General features: G+C 31.8%; 1 protein-coding gene across 1 annotated transcript; it reads left to right on the top strand.

The window, feature by feature from the left end:
* The first annotated feature begins 23888 nt into the window (after positions 1 to 23888).
* Positions 23889 to 26161, top strand: LOC149538043 (ethylene-responsive transcription factor ERF022-like). Its single transcript, XM_089802296.1, has one exon. It carries the CDS (start codon positions 24828 to 24830, stop codon positions 25539 to 25541), a length of 714 nt encoding a protein of 237 aa, XP_089658422.1. The 5' UTR covers positions 23889 to 24827; the 3' UTR covers positions 25542 to 26161.
* Positions 26162 to 26350: the final 189 nt, after the last annotated feature.

Below are 26350 nucleotides of genomic sequence, written 5' to 3'. Positions count from 1 at the left end.
ATAAGGCACTGGGCATTGTCTTGTGAGAGGGGAGGAATGATTAGAATTGAACATGCATATTATATTAAATTATATTATATTATGGCTAATGAATTTTCAATTAGGATTTGTTCATTTAACTTCTCAAAAGAATCTAGATGGAGTGACCTTTCAACTAACATGATGATGTATAAAGAGACTCAAGATGAATTGAACAACAAAATTATATGGACATACATCTCATATACTAAGATTTCCAATTTGTATCAAATCTTATATATGGAGTTCATGAGTAGGCATCTCAACTCTAGGATTGCCCAACTCCTATAAATTTCATGGGCATACATCTCATTCATGTGATAGCCCAACTTTTATGAGCTTGGACACACAACTCCTCCATGAGTTTGTCCAAACTAGATTGATTTGCAGGCATACATCTCAATTATGAGATTGTCCACAATTCAATGAAATTTTATTTTATGAATAAATTAGTTTCTTGATATTGTTTATTATGTGTTTACAATACAATTATTTCTTCCTTTGGTATTATCCTCTGAATTGCTAAAATGATTTAGATTAGAAGATGAGATTTAGTCAAGAAGGAAGATTCCCTGTGTAGGTTAGGTTAACTAACTTATATCCTAAGTGTGATGAAGAGTTAACTAAATTTCATCTAAGTGTTAGAATAAATTTATTAGGTCAATTTCAATTCAAGAGATATATCACTTAAAATTCGCAATCCTAAACTGAAGAGAAGATTTGAAAATAATATTAAATTTAATAAAATAAGATATGACCTCATAAGTTCATACTTTTAATTAATGGAATAATTAAGCCCAATAATTAAAATAAGGACATCATTAAATTAAATATATTTAATTTTTTCGTATATTAGCTATGGAAATAATTTAATTTAATTAAAATACGAACACTTACAATTAAATTAAATATAATCAATAAGTTTAATGTAGCTAATTTGAATCGATACTTAGGAATTAAATGAAGAATGTGATTGATGTAGATTAGTGTTTTCTGCATCTAACACTTAGGTTAAGTAGTGATAATTAGAATCAAAATTGCCTAGTAAAATAGGACTTAGGGATGACTGAATAGGCCAGAATTGGTTAACATGCTAGTGTGCCAATTTTGTAGTATTACAGATACAAGCACTATTTATACCAATGAGTATCGCCCTTTTAAAAAAAACTTATTTGAACTACTAGTGTCACTTTTTATTTGCTGGATGAGATTACTTGTTGTAACATCATTTTTCTACTCTTCTTTGCCTTCTACCACCCAATTTTATTTTAATATTGAAAGGGCGCATAATAAAGCTTAATCTTCTTCATCCTTCCTGGAAAGAGCATCGACCAAATATTTTCCTTCCCTTTCTTATATACAATTTAAAAGTCATAGCCCAACATCTTAGTGAAACATTTTTGTTTCTCTTCTAAAGATAGCCTTTGTTCCAAAAAATATTTTCGGCTATCATGATCTATATTAACCTTGAAGTGTTGACCCATTAAATAAGGCCTTCATTTCTTAACTACATGAAGGATTGCTATCATTTCCTTCTAATAAATAGGGTTGAGTTGATTTTTACCTATTAATTGACAAATCTCAAAAGAAATTGGGCAACCCTCTTGCATGAGAACTGCTCCTATCTCATTTCTAGAAGTATCACATTACACAATAAATTCCTTGGTGAAGTCTGGAGTGGCAAGCACTAGAGTTGTACATGTAGCCTTCTTCAATTGCTCAAATTCTACATTAACAGATTCATTCCAATGAAAAGAATCTTTCTTCAATGGAGTGGTAAGGGGTGCTTATATACAACCATAATTCCTCACAACTCTTCTATAGTACCCTATCAATCCAAAGAAACTCCTAAGCTTCTTAATGGTTTTTGGAATAGGCTATTCTATGATAGCCTTAATTTTGTTTGGGTCTACCTTTAAACTCCTTCATGTGAAACTATGTGTCCCAAATACTCCACCTCCTTAAGACCAAAGGTACACTTGGATGACTTAGAATAGAGTTGATGATCTTTAAGTAATTGTGATTCTTGATCTACATCCCACAAATGGTCTTTACAAATCTTTCTATAAATTAATACTTAATCAAAAACACTAACACAAACTTTCTCAAGAATTTCTTAAAAATGGAATTCATCAAACTTTGGAATGTAGATGGTGCATTGGTGAGACCAAAAGACATCACCAATGACACTCATGAGTTCAAAATGCTATCTTACAAATATCTTCTTCCTTAATCCAAATTTGATGATAACCTAATCTAAGATCAAACTTTGTAAAATACATAGATCCATTTAATTCATCTATAAGATCATTGACGAATAGAATAGGAAACTTATCTTAAATGGTGTACTTGTTGAGCACTCTATATTCTGGACAAATGTGCCAAGTTTCATCTTTCTTACACACCATCACAATAGGTGAGGAGTAATAAGTTTGGCTATGCTTGGTATTTCTTGCCTCGAGAATTTCCTCAATAATTTTCTCTATCTCACTTTTTTGTATGTGGGCCTAGTGTTTGGTGGTTGGCTCCCTAGAAATAGTTGTATGACATGGTCATGGTACCTCTTAGGAGGAAGTCCTTTAGGCATATCTCCAAGAATCACTAAGTGATGGTCAATTATTGTTTTTAAATATGGATAAGTATGAGCATTAGATTGAAGGACTTCTAATGAATATTGTTGGGTGACAAATCCATCCTCTCCTTTCTTAAGAAACTTTTGCATTTGATGAGAGCTAACAATTTGTGGGGATTTTGCCTTCAAACCCCTTAGCTCCACTACCTTTCCTTTTGATTGAAATCACATGAATAGTTCTTGGAAGTTCATCTCAATTGTTCCTAATGTAGTAATCCATGGTACTTCCAAAACAATATCTTCTACACTCATGGATATAGCATACATTATGGTATCAAGCTGATAATCTCCCATGGATAATTTGATGCTATGACACTTCCATAAACAACTAATTGTGCCCCCATCTACAAACAAAACTTGAAACACTGGCACTAGATATATAAATTAATTTCCAAGAATTGCCAACTTTTTCTTGATGAAATTATGAGCACTACCTGATTCGATCAACACTATTACTTTTTGCTTCTTTAAGAAACTTGCTACCTTGAGAGTTTGTGGTGTATGGAAACCTAAAAGTGAATTAAAAGAAATGATTAGTTGACAATCCTTTGATTCCTTGACTAACTCCCTATCCTCCTCTAATATGGGCTCATCATCTTCTTCTTCACTTGGACCTTCAATATAGAACAATTTCTTTTCACTACATTTATGTCCTCGACTATATTTTGTATAACAATTGAAACACAATCCTTTTTTCCTTTTCTTCTCAATTTTTTGTGTACTCAACCTAGTAGGTTGAGGAAGAAAAGGTGTTGAATAACCCTTTTCTCTTTTCACATTAGCCCCTTGCTTTCTACTAATCTAGAACTTCTCTTCTACCATGTGTGCCAATATAAAAGACTCATTTATTGAGCTAGGACTAAATATTCATATCTCATGTTTAATGTGATCATTGAGACCACCCAAGAATAAATCATTCAAGTTATCCTCTATAATTATATCCACACTTAAGGATATATTTTGGAATTTTTGAATATAATCCTTAACTAATCCTTTTTGTTGAATCTTAGCAAGTTAGCTAAAGAAGTTTTCTATCACACTATTTCTATATTGTGCTTAGAGTTCTTCTATAAAAATTGACTATGATATAGTGAGACCCTTTTTCCTTCTATGAGTACAAAGACAATGATACCAAATGAATTTCTTTTGTTCTAGATATAAGGAATCCATTGTGACCTTTTGTCCATATGGTGTTTGATATACCTCAATAAAAATCTCCATTTGATTTATCCATGTTATAGGATCATTGCCATCAAATTTGTGCATATCCATCTTTGGAAAAAAATTCCTAGATCCCATAGGAGTATTAAAATTTGTGTCATTATTATTTGACTTGAACGTTTCACCTTGATTTCTTGACAACTCCTTTCTTGTTTCATTCATATAGATGCTTAAAATGCTTCATATATATGATGTATCTCCTCATAGGTTACACGCATCCCTCTAAACCTCTTCCTTGAACCTACTTATTTACTCATTGGGATTGCTATCCTCTATTTTCTCCCAATCTTCATCAGAAGATTTTCCTAGGGTGGTAGCATTCTTTTTGCCTCTTGTTGGAGGCCTTGTAATGATGGATACCAATCTTTTTGAAATAAATCATGGGAAATAAATGTATATTCTCTTATTTTTAAATTTATTTTTCACTATAACTTACTAGGGCCAAGATACCCTTAGGAAAAATCCAAAAAAATGGCAAATTTGCTACTTTGAAAGAGAATTTCCTAATTTTGTAATAACTTGCTTATTTTTTCTTTAATTTATCCAATATTTCAAATATAGGCTCATCTACTATGTCTTCAAAAACCCAATACAAGTTATAGTCCAATTCAGGAGGATGTGAGAGATATGTAGATCTTAATAATTTGTGTAGAAATAGTAATTCTAGAATAATTTACTCAAATTTTCTCCAATTCCTCTAAATTTTGAACTATATCTTCTTTGATATATTCTTCAAAAACCCTTTTAAAATATTTGAAAAGTTTTCCAAAATCTAAAAGTTATGCTCTTCCCAAAATTTCCCTAATGTTGAGAATAAATCTTGCCTCGATGGTGCCAAGATCATGCTTTGATACCACTAGTAATGAATAACTTGTACAACAGAAGAAATAATATTAAATATTATATAAATACTTGATAATAACTAAGAGTAATTGGCTACTTTAATGGGGAAACCTCCAAATATCATTAATGAGAACACACTTCACAATATGATCTTGAAATAATACTCACAACCTCCTATATATACCTAATTATGCTTAGGTTGAATAGACACAACCCTACATAACACCTAGGCCAACCTACCTACCTAAATAATAATATAATAATGACAACATAACTTAATTAAGGATTAAGAAAGCCACAAGTTGATTATTCATAACCCTATATAGACCAATATTAAGGGCATAGTAGGATGACTTAGATTAACATTGTAAATAATAGTATAGATATAATACAAATGTCAGTTTTGTGTTGAATGAGTGTAACAATATTTCAAAAAATCAAAATGAGTCCACATTTGGTTTTAATGTTAGATTCTAAAAGGGTCTGTACAAGTTGTTCCAAGTCATGAAATTAGATATAAATGTATGCCTAACTACATATATCAATGCATTTGATAGAAAGATGACATATGTGTTGAGGGACAAAGACACAAAAATACTAAGGGATTCTTTTAGAGTAGATGTAAGTATTGAAAACAATAGAAGAGCTTTAGGAAAATTGGGAAGGAGAAATGATCCAAAATTGTTTAATCTTGAGGGAAATAAGGAGGGTGAAAAACATGATATAAAAAAGAAACCTGAAGAGAATAAGATGGATAAGATATTGAATTTACTAAAAAATGTGAAGCCTAGAATTGGATAAATATATTGTAGAATTTTCTCTATAGAAAAAAATGGAAGGATGGTAAAGCCATAAGTAATAATTCATTGGGTACAAGATAAAGCCACACTAGATCTATTGCAAAGGAATATTATAAATACTGCACAAGAGGTGCCTTGGTGTATGGCTTTTCTATCTCCCCATGCTCTAGATTATTGTGCAATGGCCCAGTCAATTTCAAAATCCTAGCAATCAAAATCATAAGAAGTTTTGGATGGAGAAAGCCATGGTGATATGACTTGCAATTTGGTAGATTCTTATTGTGATTATATTGAGTCTAATTTGGAAGAATCAGAATGGGATGTAAATAGTTAGAGAGATATGTATGGAGATTATCACCAAAAAAAAAAGCACATGACAAGTAGGAAATTGAGAATAGAGCTTGCAATGTGAAATTTGATGTGGGACAAATAAATTTGAGAAAATGTTCCAAGGAAGAAATTGACAGACTAATTGTAGATATGGTTTCCCAGGTGTAGAGTAGTTATAATTTAAGGAATAGGAAGACAAATAGTGGCACTAGTAAGTTATCTAGAATTTTCATGAAGGATGTTAGTTATAAAATAGTTGGTGCTGATAAAGGAAAAGACCCATTGACTATTAAAGTAATGGATGTTAAGGATAAGAAATGAGAACCCAAAAAAGACACTTATATTCAAAGTGTAGATAAAAGGGAAAAAGCTCTAGAAGTAAAAGGGCATGGACCAAAGATAGATAAAAAGTTGAGATTATTTTTAGTCATCCTCTTGAAGATAAAGGTATTCTTATTCATGTTCTTTTATATACGCCCATTGATATGATTACAATGTTATCACAGATCACTATAAAGGATCCATTGTCTAAAATGTTTAGAATATAAGAGCATAGAAATAAAGATTTAACATGGTTGGGAGGGAATGGAAAATAGAGTATTCATATGAACAATTCACTATTGGAAATTAAGGCTCACTGTCTATCCAAAATAAGGGAGGATGAACAAAGAGTGGTGTTTTAGATTCTAGTTATATGTATAGACAATTCTACATCATCTTATATTGAAAACATCTACCCTTTTTTCTTGAGGCATATTATAAATGGTAAAACTCTAAAAAATCACATAATTGACTCTAGTGCCTCAATAAAAACACAAACCTATGTCACCCTTTTATAAAGGAAAAGGCTAACAAAAGTATAATTTTTCACTTTCAATGAAATAAAAATGGTATTATTATTTAGAATTTGAAAATGAAGTAAACTAGTGAAATGTGTAGAAATGGATGATGTTTAGGATTATAATTTTTAATAATTATTATGAATAAGAAATGATATATTTTCCTATTTTTTAGTTACTGAAAAATGCTAGAAATCAGGGGTCTATTTCCCCACAAAAAACTACATGGAAATGAACTTATTTCTATTTGATCTCCTATTATGTTGTAGACAACATATGTAGCTAGAATAATAAAAAATAAAAAATTAGTTTTCAACCTATATTTTCTCTTTTATAGTGATTTAAACTTCAACTTATTCAAATCGATAGTTTTCATTTCCCATCACATTTTTCAAAATAATTCTATTCTAACCAAAAATAAACTTATAGATTCTGAAAGAGGACTCTCTCCTCTAGAATGTAGTATAATTTTTAATTTTTATTGATTTGATTTAATAATTTTTTCTTTCTCTAAATTGACATCTTCTTGAGTGCTAAAATACTACTTGTAGAATTTTTTAATTACAAAGCATTATTTCTAATTAAAACACTATTAACTCTATATGTGAATATTATTGACTTTGCACTCTATAAAATGGTGTTTATATGTTATTGTAAAACCATCATAGAAAATAGTAAGAGTTATTGAAATGTCATTTTTCTGAAATAATTATATTTCTTGAGTGATTGGATACTAACTAGTATAAAACATGCATTCAATAGACATTTCCAATTAGAAAAGTGTGAGACCATATATAACATAGCTAGAATAAATTTATCAAGATCAGATGTTTGAACAAAAAAGAGTTTTAGATAGAAATACTCAAATTTAGTCATTTTGATAAGTCAACCTAAAAGGTGACACAGCTTTGTACTTTTACAATCATAAAATACTATTATGCCTTTTAAGGTCTTGGAATATCTTGATTTGAAAGTGGATACCATGCAGGGAAGATTTTGTGCGCTAGATTCCAGAGAAGTCCCCATCATAAGTACCATTAGTGTGTTTCCATACAAGTTAGTTGCATACGCTGAAAGTGATCTCACCATGAGTGTTTTGATAGTGGATATTCCTCCTTAGTATGGTATATTTTATAATCGAAATGGAATGCTACTATGGGGGTAGTTTACAATGAGACCTACCATTTTCCACTTTCCATATTGCTACTAAAGCTATTAAGATAAACAAAGAGCCTAGGGTAACCCACATAATAGAAGAAAACATGGACATTGATATAACACACTTCTTAAATATTGACATAAATGCCTTTAGAGTCGAGGTGATGGTTCTAGAAAAGAAGAAAAATCTCACATTGATTGCACAAGAGGTGGACAAATGTTCCAAATCAAAGGGGCTATGGACCAATTTTTTATGGTGCTAGCTCCAAGGAGGGAGCAGGGGTTGGAGTGGTGTTTGTATCCCTAGAAAAGAAAATGTCTAGATACTCTTTTACTCTAAGCTTTACATGTACAAATACCATAGTAGAGTATGAAAAACTTGTTTTGGGATTGAAAGTAGTTGTTACAAATTGTATATATAAGTTACATGTGATGGGTGATATTGAGTTTGTAATTTATTAGGTCAGACAAGCATATGCATCAAAAAATAAACCAGTGAAACAATACAGAAATGTTGCCTGGGATGAGATTGAAGCCTTCAATGCATTTAGAATCACCTGGATGGATTATACAAATAATACGATGTAGAAAATTTGGAAAATATTTCTACCAAACCTAATGATATGTCTTTTGCAAGGGTATCTAAAAGTGAATCACTGACAAGGCCTTCAATACCTAACAATATTGAAAATTGGCAAGTACTTGAAGATGACTAGGATATATTGAAGTTCCTTCAAAGTGAAGACAAATGCCATGGACATGAATTAGATAATAGTGCTTTGGTGGATATTATAGATGGAAAGAGTACAATATTTGGACAAGAAATATTGTACCTCAAGATAAATAAGGTACCCAAGGCACTAGTGGTATTCAAAATTGTTTTTGATAGTCAACACATAGTACAACTAGTAGTTAAGGACTAAAGGGTAGAGGAAATAGAGGAAATCAATCTTGGAACTACTAAATCTCCAAAAAACATCTATATAGGTAAGAAGTCACATTTTGTAAGAAAATCTTTAATTTATTTTTTGAGAGAGGTTTATACATGTTTTTGCATGGTCATATGATGATTTAAAATCATATAGAGAAGACATTTTCAAAAAATTTCTTCCTTTGAATTTAGAAAATGTTAAACCTTTTAGGAAAAAAAAAGAGACCCATAAATCCCACCTTAACCCCTAAAATGTAAGAAGAAATGATGAAATTAAGTGATGGAGGGATCCTATCAAATATTTTACATAGGTTTCAAATTTGGTGTGTGTTAGAAAAAAACAATGGAAACATCAAGTTGTGTGTAGATTTTAGGAACCTAAATATTAATTCACTAAAAGATTATTATGGTTTGTCAAATATAGAGCCAATGTTGTAGTAGGTCACTAGTTCAGAATTGATGTCAGTGATGGATGGGTTATTGGGCTACAACCAATTATTAGTAAATAAAACTAAGAAATATAAAATGTTCTTTATGACAACCTGGGGTACTTATGTGTATGTTTGAATGTATTTTGGCTTCACCAAAGCTAGAGAAACCTTAGAGAGAGCTATAGATGTTGCTTTTTCATACTTTATAGATAAGTATAAGGTGGTGTAAAATGATGACTTGACTACTTATTCCAAGAATGTAGATGATCATCGTATACACTTAGAGAAAATCTTTATAAAATCTTTGGAGTATGGAGTTTCCCAAGAAATATGAGGAAATTTGAATTACCATATAGTATCTAACGAAGAAGTAAGGATAGATCCCTAAATAGTAATTGTTAGAGAAAAAGTCCCTGGACCATAAAATGTGAAAGTAATTAAGTCTTTCTTTGGATAGGTATTTTTTTGACAAGATTTGCAACAAATTTTATTGAAATCAGTAGACCAATTTCCAAAATGCTCAATAAAAGAGAAGAGATTAAGTGGAATGGGGAATCCTCAATTTCTTTCCAAAGTATCAAAGAAACAATTAAGAATGCACCCATATTGAGAGCCCAAAATTATAGTAATCTCATGCGCATTTTCTCTTTTTCCTCATTCCCTATTGTTGTAGTAGTATTACTCCAAAAGAATGACGAATAATTGAAACAACCCAATTCAATTTTTAGAAAATATTTTCAATTTTCTTTGCTTAAATATGACATAAATGAGAACCAAGATTATGCTTTGGTGAAAGTAGTTAAAGCCTTCATATGCTATTTGGTAGGTTCTATAGTCACACCTTCTATCCAAAGTGTTGTTTTGTAAGGATATTTTCTCTCAAAATGAAGTTTCTGGAAGGAGATGTAGGTGGATCAATAGGATATAAGAGTTTAATATTGATATCTAGGTCACAAATATTGTAAGACGTCGAGGTTTAGCAAACCTTATGGCATAGTCAAACCTTGATGCAAAGAAAATAATTTTTGTAGCTGATAACCATCACCCATATATTTGTGATATGGATCACTATGATTGGTATATGAACATTATTCATTATTTGTAGTATATGTTTTCCCTCACTCACAATGAATGAAAATGAGAACAGATCCTTGAAACTCTAGGCTATTAAATATATTATTGTTGAAGGGAAATTGTGGTGGAGAAATATTGAAGGGGTATTGATAAAATATGTTGATAAGAAGGAATCAATTAAAAATCTAGCTAAGATGCACAATGGAGTGTGTGGTGGTCATTATATGGCCAAGACAACAACTCATGAGGTGATGAGATCTTATTTCTAGTGGCCAAAATTGTTCAGTGATGTTGGTAAATTAAAAGTTTCTAGACATATGCTATTGTGACAAGTACAGGTGCAAGACCCTTTCTAACAATGGGGCATTGACTTCATAGGTAAAGGAGCTAATAATTCAAGTGGTGGTCAGTCATGGATCGTGGTTGCTACTGATTACTTTAAAGAATTGGAAGAGGCTATCCCAACCAGGTGGTTAACTAGAAAAGTTGTAAATGATTTCCATTTCAAAAATATAATTGTATATTTCTAGAGAATATTGTAACAGACCATGTTATGTGCTTCAGGTCTGATGAATTTGTTCAATTTTGTGATAAATATAGTATAACTAGATCAACTTCTTCACCATATCACCCTCAAGGAAATGGAAAAGTTGAGTCAACAAATAAGAGTCTACAAAAGATTGTTAGGAGAATCTTAGATGAATACAAGAAGGCTTGGGACTCTAATTTGCCCTTATTAGTATGGGTAGACATGGTAGTAATCAAAAAATCTATTGAATTAGCACCTTTTGATTTGGTATATGGAATCCAAGCTAGATTGCCCCATAATAATTTGATGGGTATATATAGGTTCATCTAAAAGTATGATAGTGATATGATAGGGGATATGCAAGATAGGGTTGATGAACTCACTAGATTGAATGAATATAGAAGAGAAACATCAATAAGAAATGCCAAGTTATTGTTGAAAGTAAAAAACTTGTTTGACAAGAGGGCAATAGAGAGAAAATTTGATCCTGATGACTTGGTATTGATGTGAAATGCAAGGTTAAATGACAAAGGGAAACATGGTAAGTTTGATTTGATTTAGCTAGGTCCATATCTACTTATCTCCAAGTGGGGGGAAAATTCATACATGCTCATGAAAATCTCTAGTAATGCTCTTGAATTGTTAGTTCATGGATAGTTCTTGAAGAAGTATTTCTATTGTGAAGTACTTTTCTTTCCATGAACAATGGGGTGACTTTTTATATACTGTAAATCTTGTATATAGGTATACAAGATTTACAATATGTAAAAAGAATCACTATTGGCATGTTTCTCTAGACTAAATTTTATCTTTTCAAGCTTAGGGTTTTCTTTTTCATGTTCTAGTACCTTTTATTCTTCATCTTTTAGAAAAAAACCCTAGTTTCAAGGGTGTTAAGGTTGAAACCCTAGGTCAAGTTTGAAACTATCTTAAGTCCTTCTATTTCTTTATTACCCTTTTATTTCACTTAAAGAAGGGGTATTCATCACCATGTTGTGTTTTAAACCTAGGCTATATTATTTTTAAGTTGTCACCTCATGGTTTTAAATATGTCTATAACTTAAATTTAAGAGAAGGTTTGTTTCTTCTTCATAGGGGCCCCTAGGTATACCCTAGGTATAATTTATTCATCATTCATGGTCAACATTGTAACTAATGGTTAGAGCTTAGTCAAGATTCAACTTAAATACATTACCTCTAGACCTAGTTCTAGTTCCAATGATCTTAGCATCTTTATCCTTGCTCATGCAAGTCTTTTCAATGAATTTCAATGGATACCCTTTGTCCACCAACTATCCAACACTCAAGAAATTTTTCTTTAATCCATCAACAAAGTAAACATCATCAGTGTTAGTCTTTCCATCTAAAGTAATCGATCATATTCTGGTAATGTGACAGGCTACATTGTTGCCAACTCTAACAACACATGTATCATAGTTCCTAAATTTAACAAACTTATTCATCTCACTAGTCATGTGATGTGAACATCCACTATCTATTATCCAATCAGATATATTTTTCATCCTTAGAAACTAATACTATAATTATCCACTAATACCATAATTATCAACCTTATTAAACCTTAACCATATGAAAAATATAATCAAAAACCACAACAATATACTCATGCACAATAACACTAGATATGTTAACTAGGGAAACCATTGATTAGAGGGAAAACCCCGGTGGGGATGGTACCCAAAAGATGATGCACTAATATAAATATTCCTTGTTAAAGGATGAACCCTATTAGGAGTATGTAACAACATTTAGTAATATCAATCCCTATTAGGAGGCTTGGAATACATGTTAAGAGTTGTAGAAGACAAATGGACCCACTATCCAAACAACCTCAAGAAAAGACCAATGAACCCACTATCCAAATGATCTCTAAATTAATCCTTGTATAATAATAAAAATGAATATAACTACTCCATCCTCTTTCTTTTTCCTGTTAACCAGACTTTTGCTCCTTCTCACACTTTGCATTCAATACAATGATCACTACTCCTCATACAAACAAGGAAAACATCTTTTCTTTAATCTTAACTTCAAAATAATTCCATGAGATGGTCTTGAGGCTTTCCCAATTAATTATAATAAGATAATTAATTAGTTCATAATTACAATAGTATTGCTGGTTCATACTCTATATAATTTGTCACACATTCGACACTAGAACTTGCACATTCACTTGCATCTTCATTAGTCTTTCTTATGTCACTAGATGACTATGCATCTATAGATTATATATGAGTTAGATGATATTATAATAAAAACATTAGAAATTTCTTCTTAGGTATGTTGTACCTCTCTCTGCAAAAAAAACATATCTTATATAAGTCTTTTACTCAAGTATTGCATATCAAACCTTAACATCAAGACATTATATCAAACATGTCCATGAATGTTCATCTCCAAAAACTCAAAATATTGGACTATCCATACAACTAAGATGTTTGTCTTCTACTTTTCTTGTCCTAATAGACTTACTACTAAGTTGACATCAATGATAAACATAGTCATGAATGCAACATGGCAATACACTCCAATGCTTACAATACTCCTCCAATGTAGTATCATTTCAACATTCCTACTAACAAAGTTTTCCATATAAAATACAATAGAAAGATGGTAAAACCATATGAAATAATTGAATGGGTAAAAATGAGAAGGCCACACTAGATCCATTGCAATTACTATAGATGAGCTACCTTGGTGTATGGATGGTTAGTCTCCTCATACAATAGAGTATTGTGTAGTGGCCTAATCAATCTCTACATCTTAGCTATCAAAATTAGAAGAAATTATAGATGGAGAAAGAAATGGCAATATGGCTTGCAATTTGGTACATTCTTGTTGTGATCATATTAAGTCTAATATGGAAGAATCAGAGTGGGATGCAAAGAATTAGAGAGATGTGTATTGATTTTATAACCTAATTTTTTTTTCACATGAGAAGGAGGAAGCTGATAATAGAGCTTGCAATATGACATCTGATGTTAGAAAAATAAACTTTAGGAAACCTTCCAAGGAAGAAATTGACAAAATAATTATAGATATGGCTGCCCTGATTCAAAGTACTTATAATTTAAGGAGTTAGAAAATAAATAATGACACAAGTAAGTCATCTTACATTTTCATCAGGAATTTTATTCATAAAATAGCTAGTGCTAGTAAAGGAAGTAATAGATGTTAAGGCTAAAGAATGATAACCCAAAAGTGACAGTTCTATTGAAAGTGTAGATAAAAGGCCAGAAGCTCCAAAAGTAAAAGGGCCTTAACCAAACATAGATAAAGAAGTTGAGAGTATTTTTAGTTAGCCTCATGAAGATAAAGGTATTCTTATTCATGTTCTTGTATATATACATGTTGATATGATTACCACTTTGTCACAGATCATTGTTAAGGTTCCATTGTCTGAAATGTTTAGAATAGAAGAACATAGAAATAAAATTTTAACAAGGTTAGAATGGATTGGAAAAAATTGTATTTCTATTAAATAGGGTGAAAATAGGGCCTTTTCTCAACCCTAATTTCCAATAGAAATGATCCAAATTGATTAAGTAAAAGAAAGTGATCTATGCACAAATGGATCATGTAATGGAGAATAAGGAGAAAGGAGGTCCTATGGTCATCCTATTTTGAAAAGTATGTGCTTAAATCTTGAAATAGATGATAGAAAAATACTAACCTTGAAGTAGGATAAATCTTGTGAATGCTGATTTCTTGTGTCTATGTACAGTTTTGGGGATCTCTACAACATGTTTTAGATTGGAAATGTTGAGATAGAGAAAACCTAAAAAGCTTTTGTCCTTTTGAAAGGAGATAAACTTTGACCCTAAAAGTAGGGCACATGATTACCTTAGGCTATAATTGTACTCCAAAATGTTGACCTTGACCTACACTACTCTAAAAAACTTTTTGTTCATAGATCCTGCAAGTTCGATGGAAAGGGCATCCAAAGCTTCTCTTTAATTCATTGTTCCACACTTATATCTACATGAAAAAGGGGTTTATTGTTTGGCTATTGGGTTTTCCTTGGTTAAACCCAAGTTTGGAATTAACCTTAAAATTTAATTGAAATTGCAATATGCATAAACAAAGTAAATGGAACTATCCACTTTGCTTATATTGAAATCATTGTTGAGGATTCAAATCCTTAAACCCACAATTAGAGTTGCTCCAAATGAATGTACAATTATATGTAGGATGTCTCAGACAAATGGCATTATATTTTCAACACAAATCTTGAATTTATCTTTTCAAAGCATAGAAGAAGACTTGAATAAATATGGATGGAGAAATCTTCAATAAGAGGGCTCCATAGAGATTGAATTGTTCAATAGCTAACAATGGACCTCCTTGATGAACTTTATGCTTGAACACTTAAATGCTTAAATGCTAGTAGATCTTCACTTCATAGAATAATGGATGTGGAAAGGAAATATCTCAACCAAAATCACAATGTGTCTTATGAAAAATAGATGTCAAAATGAGGGAAGATGACTTCCTTATATAGAGATCTAGGGCACAAACTTCTAGAGAAGGTTGACACGAGAGCATTAAATCCCAATTAACATTAAACCCTAGAAATAGACCTAAATTAAATGTAATCTAATAGTCTACCATTTTGAAACCAAAAACAACCAACCTAGAAGCGCAAAAAATGTAACTTTTTGAAGCCAAATATCCCAAAACTCCCAAAAATTGAAAAATGGACCTTGGCTCAAGGGTGACATCAACCATACCCTAGGTCAAGGTTGAGGATATCCTATACCTAGGTCAAGGTCAAGGTCAATCTTAAACTAAAAGGTCATCCTTGACCTAGAAAGCTAAAGTCCTCAGTTTAACATAGAAAGTTGTCAGAAATAGGTTGGAAATAGAAAGAAGCAAAATAGGGAGAAAACAACCAGATCCATGCAAAGACCCATCCAAGGTGCTTGACTTGACCCCAAACCAGTTACTTAGAGGGCTAAACACTCTTAACATTGAATTTCTTCCATTTTAAGATGATACATTCAGCCCCCACTTTAGCAAGAGTATGGACTCTATGAAAACTCTTGGTAAAGTAGATTGTAATAAAAATATAATCTTATTAAAATCAAAGGGACAAAGAAATCCTCAATCCCATAGAGGCTTAATTCTTCATCAATTTGAAGATCACAATAAGAGAGACATTCCTAAAAAAGTTTTAGAAAATAGTGTGATTATCTCACGCAATGAGAACTTATGTCCCATTGTGAACCACACAAGGAAACTATGCAACTGGAAAGATGGAATTGAATGGCCTAGTGAATGTGGCTACTCACTAGTCAACCCATCAACGATTCAATCTTAAGTATATTCTATTCTATAAGAGTAAACCAAAAAGAAAAAGAGATCAAATCTTAAGGACACCTTCGACCTTAAGGAATAAAAAATATTTGAAACTGGAGGGATCAAGAGATCCTAAAATATAAATCTATTCTTTAAGGATTAGGCACTAATCCAAAAAGAGAAAAAAAGGTATCCTAAAACTAATATATATATTTTGAAAAGTGTGTGTCTGCACATAAGTGAACAAAGCGTATGCCCACACATTAAAGTCATTTCTAACACTTTAATAGGAGCAATGTCTTTAATTGAAACATAAACAACTCTACTAATTACATTTCCACTATGAGATGCCCCTAGATGAAGAAAAATCAAGGGAAATACCACATAAACATACATAAAATACGAAAGAGATCTACCTACTATGGGATTAGTATGATTTTATTACAAATGAATTGACATCATTTGCCAAAGAAAGTAGAACTACAATCATGAAGGAGGAAATATCACATAAGAAAATACAAAGAAGAATCTTTTGGACCATGACCTAGAGACCAGAAAGAATTAGTACTACCAAGTTGTGAATCCAAGTAGATTACATAAGAAGACATATACTAACAATATCATAGGTATAACATAACATGAAAAAACATGGGGATGAATAGAGATATAGATAGAGGAATTATACAATAGGTTCAATTCCTTTATCACCTTGCACCAACAAAGAATCAAAGATTGTATAAAATAATCTAACAACATTTTGAAAATACATCATGAAAGAATAACAATAAAATAAGAAAATAGACAAAACAACTACCATGAAGGACTAGCTAATCAAGTGTGTCACCTAATCTCCCCATCTCATTATATATCATTTAGGGAAGGTGGGTAACTTGAAAGAGAGGCTATATCCAACATAGTAGGAATGATAGCCAATTCCAAACAAGGATACTCTTGAGGATCACAATGATCGATACTAGGTGTAATTATTAATTGTGAGGAAAGCATATTAGGTAAATCAATGTCACTAGTTTCATATTCATTATTAACATCATCAACATGAGAAAGAGTATCTTCTTCATCTAGATTAATCAAAATAGGATCTAAGATAGAAATAGAATCATCAAAATCATGCTGCTAAACATCATTATTACTAGTTCAACTTCTTTTAACACATCATGTAGAGTTGTATCCAAAGAAGGTAAAGATTTATGAAGAATAGAATTATGAGCTTTAGCTTGAGCATGATGCTTTTTATGATGTTCATTACCAAATTGATTATGTTTTGTCTTTCTTGAAATTTTTTGACAACTAGGAAGAACAACTACTGGAACCTTCATAGGTTCTATAGAAGGATTAATAGGATTATCAGGAGATTGACAAGAAAAAAGAGGAGCTTCATTAATAGATGTAAAAGCCATAGATAAAGGAGGTATGGAAGGTGTAGGCAAAAGACCACAATTAAGATCCATAGGAGGTAAAATTAACTTAAGAATTTGATGATGCTTATAGGCTTGATATGAGTTGAAAAGCTGATCAGGTCAAAAAGGACACGAATTAATTAATGAAGGCCAAAAGAAGTTAATGGTAGAAGAATCCATGGGCCTAGAAGTATGATATAAACTATGATTATCCATCTTCAATTTGTCATCGTAAATAAACTTAAGACACTTATGAATAGGTAAAGAAATGACATGCATGGAATTTAACCATGGTAAACCAAGATTAACTTGAAGCCAATAAGAAGTAGGGAAAACAACAAAGGCTATGTCCTCAATTTTTCCACAAAGTTCAACTAGTAAATCAATAGAACCAAATTATGGATAAAGAAAAGCATTACAATTTTTAATCTAAAAATCTAATTTATCATAAAAATCATGATGCAAACCTTTCATAAAAAGATTTTCTTCTATAATCACATTAACTAAGGATGTAGAGTCAACAAGACAACCATGAGTGGGAATCTTGACAATCTTAGAATAAATATAAAGGGGACCATTAGGAGCTTTAATAGTGTTAGAATCATCAAAGGTAATCAAAAGTTCCCAAGGTTGTTATCTAGGTTTAGGTTGATCCTTCAATTTAGGGTTAGGTTTTAGTTGAGGTAGAGCTAAAACTTTAGATTGGAGTAGAGGTTGAGACTAAGGTGGATATACAGATTGAACCAAAATGATCATATTCATTGCAAGTTGAATATTTAAATATTTTCTTACATCTAGGCTCTCTTCTCACACCTAGGGTAATTCAATCTTCAATAATATTTTCTTCCTCTAATGTTTCTTTGTTTTTGGTGGCATAATCTCCACTAGCACTTGCACTCCTTGATAATATAGGCCAAGCATGTAATATGCTAAATATAGTTTCAAATGTAGGTAAGTCTCCCATTTGTCTTAGACTTATCTCTATTGATTTCAGTCTTCTAAGAAGAGTCTCTCTTGTGAACTTTTATGTGCAAGGTATAACTTGTTCAGTCACTTGATTTATTTACTTCTATGCAAGTGCCAAAGTTTTTATGATCTTCCATATAATTTAGTCTTCATCCTGCTTCCCATCACAAGCCTTAATTGCTACAATAATTTTTGATGTTCTAGCAAAATAACTTGTCATATATTCATCTTCCATCATATTAGCTTCTTTAAATAAACATATCCAATTATTTGATATAACCTTCTTAGCATTCTTATCACCTTCATAAGTAGATTCCAAATCTTTCCAAATTTTATTTAACAAAACTAAAGATTTTACTTCTATGTACTCATTTCTAGGAAGAGATGTAAAAAGTGCTTCTCTCTCAAGTATATTACACATGAATAGATCTCTTTGTGCTTTAGAACATCCTTCAAGTTATAGATCGCATTAAGCTATTAAGATTTTACTTAAAGGACCTAATGCTCTAATACAAATTGTTAAAATATAAAGTCCACCAAGGTGACTAAGGAGGGGGTTGAGGATAAATCAGTTATCAAATTAACACAATTATTACTAACCTTATCAAATATGAGACATATAATTAGCATGTGCAAAAACTACAAGAATACAAACATATAAAATGACACTAGATTTGTTAACCATGGAAACCCTTGATTAGAGGAAAAATCCTAGTGGACATAGCACCCACAAAATGATGTACTAATATATAAATTCCTTCCAAGAGGATGGACCCTGTTAGGAGTCAGTGACATATATTAAGTACATAGAAATCTCTATTAAGATACTTTGAACCCCTTTGAGGAAATTACAACCCTATTAAGAGTTTTTCCAACCCTATTAGGAATTTTGGAAGGTAGAAGGACACACTATCCAAAAATCTTCATGACCAAGACCACCGACCTCATTGTCTAATTGGCCTTAATAGTATTGCTTTAACAATACTACTAAATAATCAATTACTCTCTACCAAATAATTCACTCTCTCACTATGCCTTTGTTGCACCAACCACTTATACCAAGTCCTTAGATTAATTATTGAGTCATTCTTGAGGCTTTCTCAATTTACAATTACAATACGACCAGATTAAGATAATACAATATGTATTTAACACTACATATTTTCATAATTACATAACATTGTCAGCTCACAATTTTAAAAATCTTCACACATGAAACCTTGAACTTAGTGCAATAAACCACACCATCATCATAATCTCTTCTACCTATTCCTATTTGTGCTTAACAAAATTCTTTCTCTGTTGAAAGATAATCCAATTACAAGAATTTTGTTTTTAGGAACTCTTCTAGAACTATGTCTTTAATTAGTATTGAATAGCTATCACCATTCTTTGGATTTTTGCATTTGCACTTAACCACGTCATTAGGATACTATACAGAAGATGTCCTCAAGTATGGATAATCTCATCTATAATCATCAAACCTCATGACCTCAATCTCTTTCTACTAGTATGTGAGACTTCACACCATAACTAGTATGCTAACATCAATGACAAACACTATCATAAGTACAAGATATAATCATGTTAACAATCTCCCCTATGCTCCAAAAATTCTAGGATACTCTCTATAGGAATATCATCAACATTCATGCTAATAACTTTGTTTTTAATTCTAGGTACCAATCTTGGTTCTAATCCTTTCAAGATCTTCAAGGTCCAATTTTCTTGTCCATCCCCATTTTATGACACCACTCTAAGGTCTTATTTTCAATATAGTAATCTAGTTCACTATTTGGTTCAAAACTTCTTAAAATTTTTTTTATCCCCAACAAACCCTCCTAAGAAAATTACACCTTGCTTTCAATTCTATCTCACTTTCCAACATTCATAATGTAACTCCCAAGGTGTTAGTGTACCTAGACCTAAAGAAGACCTAATATAATTATACCTCTGAATTAGGTATTTTTTTTTCGCTTTCTAAATAAACTTAATATCCCCTTGATAAACTTTGATATTTAGAGAACCTTTTTGAGGGGCTAAGAGATTACAATGAATTGGATCTAGGCTCCATCATTTGATTGGATAACTCGAATTTGTCCAAATTGGATTACAAACCCTTGAGCAGTGAGGATTTTATAAACCGCCTTACAAGTTTATTAATCAACCTGAATGGGAGTTTAATGTGGTATTTTAAAAATCTAACAACAATATTCTAGAATTCACTAGACACTCACAAACCTATTTCAACTTTGAAACATGAATCTTTCTTGTTTCTTGGGCTTGGCACATATTGATGACATGAGTAGGGAATCAAAAAAAAAATCAACCCTTCAAGGTATTGACCTCAAACAAAGACCATTGTAAAGTACATTTAATAAGCTAAGGAAAACTTTATTTCTTTGTACAACCCTCATTATGTGTAGCTATATAGACAACTCTGGATTAAATCTCTTGTAACTTGCACAATATAAATCCAAATAAGTTGAAATAAAATCAAAATGAAAGATAAATTGTTACTAGCACTACATAGTTAGAAATCAAATGGACCAATGGAACCTAGTTTGTTCAATTACATTTAGAGGAAAAAAGATTATGAAATCCTATTTGATTAGCATGAAAACTCCTTTCAATAGCCCTCAATCTTCATGTCACCTTATCCTTCAATCAAAATGGCTTAATCATTTCATTTCCATCCATTTTGACCACATTTCAAATTAAGTAATATTTAGAATTTCAATAGAAGGGAAGTTTTCTAAAGTTGTCAAATTTGCACTCTAACAACTTTGCAACAAGATGACAACTTTTTGCAATTTAAGCTACTTTATTTAATTTTTCTACCAGATAAACTAAAAACATTAAATGCAAGACTAACATGTATTTATAACATCCTAATACCCTCCTTATCAAAGTTTGACCATAATTTGGCACCATAGCTTCATTAGAAAAAATGGGGCATTTATAATAAAAGGGTCATTAACAATTTACATGGGTTGGTGAATTGCCTTATTGTAACACCACAAACATGGAATTATGGATTCTCTTTAGGCTAATCATGATGTCAGAATGTTCCCCTATGCTGATGATCCTAGTTTATATCTAAAGGCTTGTAAAGGAAAATGTAGAGATGGGTACATATCTGATACATAAGAGAAGATATAAGATCTTTATATGAATAACACATGGAAGCTTAGTTCATTACCCGAAGGGAAAAGTATATTTAGAATAAGTAAATCTTCAAGTTGAAAATAGATATAAATGATAGTTTAGAGAAATATAAAGCTCAATTGGTCCCTAAGGGATATGTATAGAAATCTAGTTTAGATCTTGATGTAGTATTTTAACGTATTGTATCATTCAATATAAGTAGAGTACTTTTGGCTCTTCTTGATAGCCTTCATTTGGAGTTGTAATAGGTATATGTTAAAATAATCTTCCTTTATGGTGATCTCTTTGATGAGATTTATGTGCAACAACTTGAAATTTTAAAGGAAATGACATGGAGAATCCTATTGGTAGATTTTAAAAATTATGGTTTAACTTAGGAGCTTGTGTATAAGACAAAGAGCTTCACCTTTAGTAAACTTCTTGTGGGATTAGAACTCAAGAAAATTCAACAATGGGCTCTATCATCAACATAAGATAGTTGTCAAATATTCATAATTGGGACTAAATTAGAATTCTTCAAAGAATCAATTATAAATTTCACAAATGAATAGATATAGCCAATTCCTTTTATGAGAGAGTAGATATATTAGTGAAGGATCATTTTCAAAGTTATAGTCCAAAATAATTAGTAGAATGAAAGCTATTACTCTTTTTCAACAATTGCCTACTAAAATTATCGTAACATTTTCAAATCACAATGAAATTTTACAAAACCAAAGCTAAAATAAAGTCAACTTAGAGACCTTTCCAAAACTACAAATTTCAGGTTTGTATCATTTCACATGTTCTTTTAACAACAACAAAAAAATGTTAGATTTCTAGAAAAAAAAACCTTAGAAAATTAACATAAAAACTTGCAAAATAAAACTTATTTTCATTTCTATTCTTCTCAAAAATTCTCCAGCAATTGAAATCTATAAATCTAGATAATGACATGATGTTTAAATGCCTTTTCAATTCCTACAATCTATTGCCTACCTACTATGACCATTCACCTAATCCCTTACATCAACTTTACATATTGTCAACTTTTTCTTAAAATATTTTATTACATATTTCACACTTTTTCATTTTCTATACAAATGATCACTAGAATTTATAAACCCTTACTAAAATGTAAAACTATACTACATATGACATTTTAAAATATTAACACCCTTTCAAAGACTTATTTTCATATTATGACCATGCTGTGTACTTTAACAATTCATTGTAAATGACTTTATTTTTCCTTAGACAATGACTCAAATGGATTCAAAATACATTTTAAAGATCAAGTGTTTAAATTTCATATTAGTGCATGTGGCTTGACTCCTTCATGGTGATAACAAAGTTTAGGAGTTGGAGGTTGATCGTTGTGCCCATTGACACTTTTGCCATTCTAGTTGTGTATATAGATACTATCTTTGTTGTAGCTCCTAGCATTAATGAAATCACTTATTAGAAAGCTCATGTTGCCAGGAGTTGACAATGGAGGACCATGGATGTCCATATCCAATTCTTGTATGGGGAATGCAAAGAGACATAAATAATAAGAAAATATGATTGTCATAGGAGACTCATGTTGAGATGTTTCTTAAATAATCTAATATGCATAAAATGCATAAGTAATTAGTACTTAATTTTATGTTGACATTATGTTGTCTTTGGAATAGTGCCCTAGAACAAAATCAAAACATTAGTTGAATATCAAAGTTTCAAACTATGGTGGCATTGGCAATTATTTAAGGGAAATATGTGACAACAACACAAGCTAGGACATAGACAATCTAATTACATAGACTTTTGGATGCCTAACAAGTAAAACATGACAAAATGATTTTAAATTATAGTAATTAAAATGCTTTATACTTAGCACAAAACTTAGCATATCATTCTACATTAAAACTTGTTGATGTTTAATATCACTTTGTTTGAGAAAAAGTTAAAAAGCACAAATCACTTTGACAAAGATTTATACTGAAATCTATTGATGTTTAATGTCACTTTCTTTGAAAAAAATAAAGGAGCACAAATTACTTTGACAAAAATTTATACTGATATAAACAATAAAACACATCATATATACAATATCTCTCTTCATATGCATATATATTTGTATAAATACACATATAAAGAAATCTACATAAACATGTACGTATATGTCGACATTAAATACATTCACGCATGCGTATGCAACTGTACATCCGCATACATATTACATCCCTCTGCCCCCACCTCTCTTTCAATTATTGAGCCGAAGGACAAGGATCTAAAAAAATGATTTGAGGCAAGAAATGGATAGCTGAGATGGGGTCGTCTGCTTTTCTAAAACATGTTGTTTGGCTGATACGATGAATCAGAAGTAATGCTTACCCACTTAGGAAAGAGGGCAGAGGCTTCCATAGAATTTGGTTGTTGGAATAGACATGGAATTCCGGACAGCGTTAAGAAAAGAGAGATATTAAATATAACATTGTGGTATGATATTATATAATTGTGTCCAGCCAAGGTCTTTGGCTGTTGTGCTTTATATTTAAAATTTCTCAATATGGTGTACGTGGAGTCTGTCCATTGAGGGAAGTGACAAATAGGTTTTCATGCGTCTTCTTAACCCGACTACCTAATGCCCTGATAAACACGTTGCCAAAATAAATCTCTTTCGCTGCCAATAAAAAACATCTACACAGTGAAACTAAGAAGCATCTGGGCAGGGCACCGGAAGTTGACCAATAATCATAATTTTGTCTTCAAAGCTCCAGCTGTCAGCAATGGCAAAACCAATTCTGTTTTATCATTTCTTCAGACCCCACTTGAATTACCTCAGAACCCAAGCTTAAATCTCGGCCCTCGTTTAAATCTCTTAGGAAGCCATGGATTTCTGCACGAGGCAAAATGGGATTACACTTTGATCCAAACAGTTGGGATTTTTAAAACTTGAGTGCCTGGTTAGGAAGCTTCGTCGAAGTGAAAACTAGGGCAATGATATTTCTGGATCCAGCTGTGGAGATGATAATGAAAATGTTTGTCGACTCTGCATCTTCACTATTCAACTCATGTGAGCACACTATATATACATTGTGAATGACCCTAATCCAAGACAAGAGGTTTTTTATACTTTGTTCTTAAGCATACCAAAAATTCGAAACATTTGTTGGGAAGTTTTCATTAATGGAGTCTTCTTGTGACAGAAAGGATTTCAGTGGTGAGGAAGAGAGGAATAGAAGTTATAGAGGAGTGAGGAAAAGGAGCTGGGGAAAGTGGGTTTCTGAGATAAGGCAACCGGGGACCAAGAGCAGAATATGGCTAGGGTCATATGATAAGCCCCATATGGCAGCTCGAGCCTATGATGTTGCCGCTGTCTGCTTGAAGGGGAAATCTGCCTTGCCCAATTTTCCTCATCTAATTCACACTCTCCCTCGCCCTGCTTCCTTGGATCCAAGGGACATTCAGTCCGCTGCTTCTCAGGCGGCCCATTCATTTAGGCACTATTCCCATGTGACCACTGCTCTAGAACATTGTCCCCATTCTGGACTCTTCGTGAATCCTCCCCACTATTGCCCTTCTACTGTAATGGAAGCTAATTCCAATGAGACGCATTCTCAAAGGCTTAATTTGGCGGAGGAAGCGCAACAGTCGAATTTCTTGCTTGATGATGATTATGCTAAAGTAGCAGTACCACCACCGCCTCTAAATCGAATTAGGACGGATTTTGTTCAGTTAGATCAAGAACTGCACCCTCCTGAGTCGCCAAATTTGGTGACAAATATGGCAGAAGCTCTTCTTCTCACGCCTCCTCGGTTCGATGATAATGCTAACAATTTCATGGATGATGATTACTACATCGACTCAGAGCCCTTTGGGTTTCTATGGAGTGGCTTTTGATAGTTGCCCCTAAATTCTTTCCAAATTCTTTCAATTTGCACATATCTTTTTAACACTAATTAGTTGCTCCTGTTTTAGGTCCATGGGCTTTTGGTCTATTGTAGCTTGATTGTCAATGAACCTTTACTCAATTAGATTTGAATAGTTCTGAATGAGTTCATTAGAGATAAGTCTTACTGATTACATGGTTTTGATTTCGATATAAACCGAGTTCATATTATAAGTCTTACATCATTTCGATATAAACCAACATCATATTATGTAGAGATTGTAGTGAAGTGGATACCCCACTATCTTTGATTATTAGTCAAAGAGATTATGATAACCTCCAACCAAAAGAAAAATGATCATAATCACAGATTTAATGTATTTGTCTGATGTAGCCAAATTAACAGTCTAAACATGACGTAGACTATATCTTAGAGGAGAGTCTGTGATTAAACATCAGGAATGCCGTTGTTGGTGACAAGATTTATAGCCATGACGGTGTACTAAATGCCACAGGTTTAATCTATGTTGGGAAATCTTTTTGTACCAGTTTGACTGGATAATTTTTTGGTCTCTGATATCAGAGACACTTATAATAAAAGAAATTATAGTAGATATGTTTTTTTAAGGAATATGCTTGACTCTTTTTTGATTTAGATTGTATATATATTTTTCAGTAGTAATGTTATATCTTTTTCAATTGTTGGTTTGGATTATAAAATAGTAATCTATTATGAGCAAAGAAAGGAAGAGTCTACTGCTTTTTGGCCACTTTATTTTCTATATTTACCCTAGTATATGAAAAGTAATAATTTGCTTAA

This window comes from Cupressus sempervirens, chromosome 9 (assembly GCF_028749045.1).
Source record: "Cupressus sempervirens isolate cs-2001-9-10 chromosome 9, ASM2874904v1, whole genome shotgun sequence".
In the NCBI taxonomy this organism is placed as follows: Eukaryota; Viridiplantae; Streptophyta; class Pinopsida; order Cupressales; family Cupressaceae; genus Cupressus; species Cupressus sempervirens.
This window is presented reverse-complemented; position numbering and strand designations above follow the sequence as displayed.